At 51.8% G+C, this 6,000-nt stretch overlaps 1 protein-coding gene across 2 annotated transcripts in view; it reads right to left on the bottom strand.

The window, feature by feature from the left end:
- Positions 1–298: 298 nt before the first annotated feature.
- ZZEF1 (zinc finger, ZZ-type with EF-hand domain 1) overlaps positions 299–6,000 on the bottom strand; it is a 106,996-nt gene continuing 101,294 nt past the window's right edge. For both annotated transcript variants that reach the window (XM_014541948.1, XM_014541947.1), the window contains exons 53-55: positions 5,291–5,444; positions 4,627–4,698; positions 299–2,781 (exon numbers count right to left, since the gene is read on the bottom strand). In XM_014541948.1, the coding sequence (XP_014397434.1) occupies positions 2,701–2,781; positions 4,627–4,698; positions 5,291–5,444 (307 nt within the window). In that variant the 3' untranslated portion in view covers positions 299–2,700. The remainder of the gene's footprint in view (positions 2,782–4,626; positions 4,699–5,290; positions 5,445–6,000) is intronic.

Raw genomic sequence — 6,000 nt, 5'->3', positions numbered from 1 at the left:
AATTTCATTGTGACAAATTGAACATAATTAAAGCATAGTGATTAATCACAAAAACAATATGTAATTATATATGTGTTTTCCGATGGTCTTAGGCGACCCCTGTGAAAGGGTCGTTTGACCCCCAAAGGGGTCGCGACCCACAGGTTGAGAACTGCTGGCCTAGAACTTTCTGATTCCTTTCAACCCCAGGCCTTGAGATTCCAGAAATTCCATCAGTTGGGGCTTGGTAGAAACTATGGATAATGTTCACAAGAGGGGCAGAAGGAGGGGAAGGAGAAAAAAGGCCCACACACTTTACTTTTTTATATAGAATTTGTACAATATATTTCTTTTCATTTGCATATTTAACCACAACTTAACATCCTTTTTACAGGCTGAACGCAGCTCATATAATCAAAATTCTTTCTTTCAACCAAATAGGAAAAATTCAAAATCGTAAACCCGTAAGAAAACAAATTAAAAACGATGATGAAAATAAGTCACTCCTCGTTAGGAACAGTGTCTGTTCATTATACATGATTTGGAGCAGAAATTTCTTTATAGATTAGGCACATGTTTCCACAACACCTTTATTCCTGCCAGTGTTATCTCATTCCAGGCAGTCAAACGGGTGTTGGTCTTCATGGAAATCTGTTCTCTCAGATACTGCTGGCACGGACTGGGGACCAGGAGCCGAGGGAGTCACCAGCGTCATGAGGGCCAGGAGAGCAGGGCCTGGCTCGGCAGCGCCACCTACTGGCTGGAAGCAGAGGCAGGGCGGGATGCAGGGATGCTGGGCCAGGCGGGCCCTGCCCGGAGAGAGCAGCAGTTGTGTCTGAAGGGAAAACTTAGGCTTGTTCTAGCAAATTAAAGAGACCAGAATAGCAAGGGTGGTGTATAGAGAGAAGCTATGAGGAGTCCAGTGTTTATTTACAACTTATCTTCCTGATGGGAGCAAGGGGGTAAAGCTGGTGGCAGCTGCCATGAGGGTGTGACACCTGCCCGCCTGTCCCCTCCACCACGCGTCAATCAGGTGGGAGGGGTGGGGGTGGCGTGGCGAGGTTAAGCAGTGAGTGGCACCATCTGCTTGTCTGTCTTCCAGGCAGGGAGTCCGTCAGTGAGTCTGAGCCCGCGGTGGGGACCTCTTTGTCCTGTGACTTCCCTCCTCACTGTGACTCCTACTTGGGTCCGGGTGTACGGAGCGTGGGGCCTCCTCTGGGGATGCAGGCAGAGCAGAAGAGGAGAAAGGGTTTCTACAAGCTGGCAGCGCCTGTCTCACTACATCCCAACACCCCGGGATACCAGGTCAGGGTGAGGAGCCTCAGGTCACCAAGTTCGGGACCTGCCCCATCCGTTTCTGTCTCCTTTGAATTCTCCCTTCCACATGGCTCCACACGCAGCTAGGCCTGGCTGAGGATGGAGAGCTGGGTTGCAGAAGGTCGCTACGCCTGGGCCTCCAGAGCCAGCAGGCAGCAGTGCCCGTGCAGGAAGGCCCTCCCGGGACCCGCAGCCTTGGCCTCTCCTATGCAGACACCTGTAGAGCCTGCAGAGGGCTTCGGAGGCCACGGCCATGCTGACCTGGTCACCTTGGCCCTGGCTACGACCAGCCTGCCTGGGGTTTGGTCCCGCCTGTGGGACGTGCTCAGGCCCAGACACCAGCCCTTAAATGGCAGCAGCCTCAGGCATTCCTTATGCCCACAAGTCCCACTGAGGCTTACATACGTTCCGCATGCCAATCCGGCTTCACGCTCCAGAGCGTGGCTTTGGAAAGAGTAATAATCAGCACTTCAGGGCAAGACTACAACCATAAAAAGAAAAATGGAAACAGCATTCATTGGAACGAATGTAGTTATTGCTGGACAAGTGACAGCCAAGTGACTGCGCAGAGCTCCGAGGGGTGTGATGAGTTCCTGTGGCCACGGAGCAGGAAGAAAATCACTGGGCCTGCTTGTTTGTGTGACTTCCAAAATTAGATCCTCTGGTGACATTTCAGGTCTTTTCAGGCACAGAAACTAAAGAGATTCCTTAGTTCTGCTGCTTTCACACAAACCAGTTTGCTTGAGTGCCTGGGCCACTGGCCACTCTCCTGATGCCCTCTCAGGGAGGCAGTGCAGTTCTGTTCTAAAAACAAAAATATGTTAAAACAACTGAAAAAACCTGGATGTGCTGGGAGCATGAGCAGACGCCTTCGGGCGGCCTGTGCTGTTCCCAGGGCACATGTTCTCATGTTCCCACCGAGGATTTCTCTGGGACGGCCTTGGCTAGGGAGCTGGCGCGGCACCTGGCCCCGTACTAAATGCTGGGAACCGGGTGGTGGCAGGCGGGCACTCACTGATTTCAGGTGGGATTGCCCAGTCTCAGAAAGCTAAAGCGAGAGAGGCGCTCCTAGGCCGCCGCTGCGGGCCCTGCCGAGAAAGGCGGCTCTGCAGACTGGTCTTCACCCGGAGGGCACGTGCAGGCAGCTCCAGCTCAGCCGTCTGAGACAGACGCTGGAGAAAGCGACTCTGAACACCCTCTCTGGGTAGTGCTGCCCTGCTCTGCTTATCCTCACATGCTACGGTACGTGCCGGTGTCCAGCCTGTTGGGCAATCTGATCGGAGTAGAAGTGGAGCTCAAGGAAAGCCAGGCGCTGGCGCTGCAGGGATTTTCCTGAATGAGTTTAGATTTCTGCTCTAAAACCCCGGGGTCAGATTCGCTGGTTCCATGCAGGCCTCCCAGGAGCTAGCAGTCGGCATTCCAGAGGCAGGTTGCCTTGTTTGGGTAGTTGATGGCGAGGCTGATAGCAGCGATGTTCTGCAGAGCCTGTGGAGAGAGTCAGTGCCAGTGTCAAGAACCATCCCTGCTCGGTTCACTAAGTGCTGGCTGAACAAGACCCTCAGCTGAGCTCTTGAGGGGGCCGGGGGTGAGGAAGACATGAGCCAGATATGGTTCCCCTCAGCTGAAGGAACACAGACTAGAGCAAGAGACAAAAGCTATTGAGACCACATGAGAACTCCAAACATAAGGTAGAAATCATCACTGTCCTGAGGGGCAGGGGGAACGCAGTGGGGAGGTTGGGGGCGGGGCTCAGGGGACACAGAGGACACTGTCTGCGGGGCCCTGGGAAAGTTCTTTAGGGAAGGAAACAGCACAAAGGTGCAAAAGGGAAGAAACAGAAGCCAGTGCTGGGGACCCAGGAAGCAGTGCTGGGGAGGGGCTGGGAAGGGGCCAGGGAGGTGGATGCTGTAGAGCCAGGTCAAGGCTGGTCTTCAAGCTCAGGGAGCAGGAGTGGAGGACTGGCCAGGAGAGGAAGAGGCGGCAGGCAGGGGGAGGAGGCAGCACTGGCCCAGCCAAGTGGATGGGCTATGGGAAGGTCAGAAACAGGGTGAGGAGACGGGGCACGGGCACAGGCAAGAGGGAGGAGCCCACAGAGATATGCAATGTTCAGCTTTCAGTGCCCAAACGGTTAAATGTCTAAATGTCATTTTGTGTCATGCAACCAGGGGCGGTGGTGGCAGTGCAGTGGGCGCCCGTTAGGAGGTTTCACTCTGCCTACAGGTCTCAGGAGAATTCACACAAACTCTTCCATAGCTGACGGGGGACCCCTGCTTCTAAGCAGGCATCTGACCCTTCTTGCAGGAGGAAGGGTTCGCTGAAAAACATTGGCAGGACAGGGGGAAGCTCTGGCTGGGAGTCCCAGCTAGAGCCCACTCAGCTGTGACCCTGGGCATCTCCCCTTCCTCTGAGCTTCCGTGCCCCATCTGTCCCCTGCGGGGGTTGGGCCACATGCTCTATGAGGTTCAAGGAGTCTGAGCCTGAGCTTCTCAGAATGGGATGTGGGGCCTGCGGGTTCCTGAGACCCTTTCCGGGGCTCCACGTAGTAAAAACGATTTCCACAGTGATACTAAGACGTGGTTTTGCCTTTTTCACTTTCGTACTCTCACAAGTACACTGTGGAGTTTTCCAGAGGCTAATGTGCGGTAATATAACAGGTGGAAGCAGACATGGGACTCCAGCTGTCTTCTATTAAGGCAGATGTTAAAGAGATTTTCAGACATGGAACACAACGCCACCCCTCTGATTTTCACCAAACAGGCTACTCATGTGAACATGGAATGGGTTTATTATTTTTTAAATGAAATAATAATAAATGTTTAAAATTTTTGTCTTAATTTCTAAATTTCAAATCTAATTTAATTTCCAATGGTATATTTCAATATATATATATATATAAAGCACATAAACAAAAGCTGTTTGAGATCCTCCATAATTTAAAAGTGAAAAGGGATCTTGAGACCAAACAGCTGTCAGAAGAGAGTTCTACTAGGAAAGAAAGTTACATCCCAAAATATCTGCAATCTAACTCTATGGAAACTTCAGGGACCGGCCAAACTGTAAATTTAAGGCATTGGTTGTTTTGGTTTAAAAGACACAAATTCTTGCTAGTGTCTTCTGACCCCACAGTTTAATATGGATGACACTGATAGATGGGGCTGGACTGCTCTCTCAGACACTGAAGGAAGTGACTGAATGGGAACAGAGCTCCGTGTAAATCCTGGGTGGATTCTGTACTCAGGCCACAAGCACAGGCTCTCTGTCCTGGCCACGGTGATGGGGACAGCCGCCACGGGCAGGCAGCACGAGGGCCAGCTCGAGGTGGGAGAGTACCTGTGCTGCACAGCGGAGAAGGTGGTCGTCGGTGGTTAAGGCCAGCAGGTAATCCTGCAGCAAGCCGAGCTCCTGTGGGGAGAGCATGGTGCAACGTTAACAGACACCCACCCCAACCACAGAAGCCTCGAGTGAGAAATCAGTGCTCGCTCTGCTGGCACCTCACCCAAGAGCCCGGAAGGAGCTGGACCGGGAGAAGCCAGGTGCCTAGTTCCAGGGGGCTCTGCCCAGGGTGACGGAGGGGCAGCGGCCTCCCTCCTCAAGTCGGTTTCCTCATGTATAAAAGGAGGGGGGTAAGCTCAAGAACTCTGAAAGGCCCTTTCATCTCTCACATTAATAAGTCTATTGTGCTGAGTAGAGGGGGAAAAGGAAGAAGAAGAAAGAACCCATCCGTTTTATTTTCCAAAACTCAATGTTGTCAAGGGCTGATCCAAGCCAGTTTCCCTTGGCCTTAGGCCTAGTAAAATAAGCAATCTCAGTGCTGCCTGGACTGGGTGGTGAGGGCCTCACACTTAGGCCACTTGTACCTCCCTGTGCGGGTTAGCTGAGACCAGGGCTGGGGATGGGGCTGTGATCTGAGTCCTACTCTCCCGCCCTGGGCAGCAGAGGGAGAAAAAGCACCTGGCAGCGCTGTGCCAGGGGAGAGGCAGGGCAGGACCCTCACCTGGGCGCGGTTCTCGGTGACGAAGAAGAGCTCAGTGAGGGCGCGGTGCAGGGGGAGGAGGATGCCCGGCTGTGTCACGTCCTCAAACAGGCTGTACTCCATGTGGGTGAAGAGCTGCCACAGGGGCTTTAACAGCGAAAGGTCACAGAGGTCGCTGTGGGAGGAGATGGGGTAGTTTGCTGAGCACCACGTCAGACAGATGGTAGGTAACAGGAACTGCAACTCTGACTCTCACTTTCCCCACATCTAGTAAAATCATTACAGGACAGTCCCACTCCCCCTCTTCCTAAAAGAGCCAAAAATATTCATCAGCAAATAAGGAAAGGGGCAGAACCTAAACTTCAAAACAAGACACCACGGAAACAGGAGATCCTGAAGCACATTCATGTAAATCAACTGCACATCTTTAAACATGGCTGTTACAGAGAACTTCCAATGACTGAAAAAAATCTTAAGTGAAATGTTAGGTGGAGCCCCTGGCTGGTATGGCTCTAGGTTGGAGTGTCATCCCAATACACCACAGTTGTGGGTTCGATCCCTGGTCAGGGCACATACAAGAACCAATCAATAAATGCATAAATTAGTGGAACAATAAATTAATGTTTCTCTCCCTCTCTTTCTCTCTAAAATTAAAATTAAAAATAAAAATAAATAAAACCTTCCCTCTGAGATAAGGAATAAGACAATTAAGTCTTCAATCCTCACTTCTA

This window comes from Myotis brandtii, unplaced genomic scaffold, assembly GCF_000412655.1.
Source record: "Myotis brandtii unplaced genomic scaffold, ASM41265v1 scaffold284, whole genome shotgun sequence".
NCBI classification, from domain to species: Eukaryota; Metazoa; Chordata; class Mammalia; order Chiroptera; family Vespertilionidae; genus Myotis; species Myotis brandtii.
The sequence above is the reverse complement of the archived record's forward strand: the minus strand, read 5'-3'. Positions and strand labels throughout refer to the sequence as shown.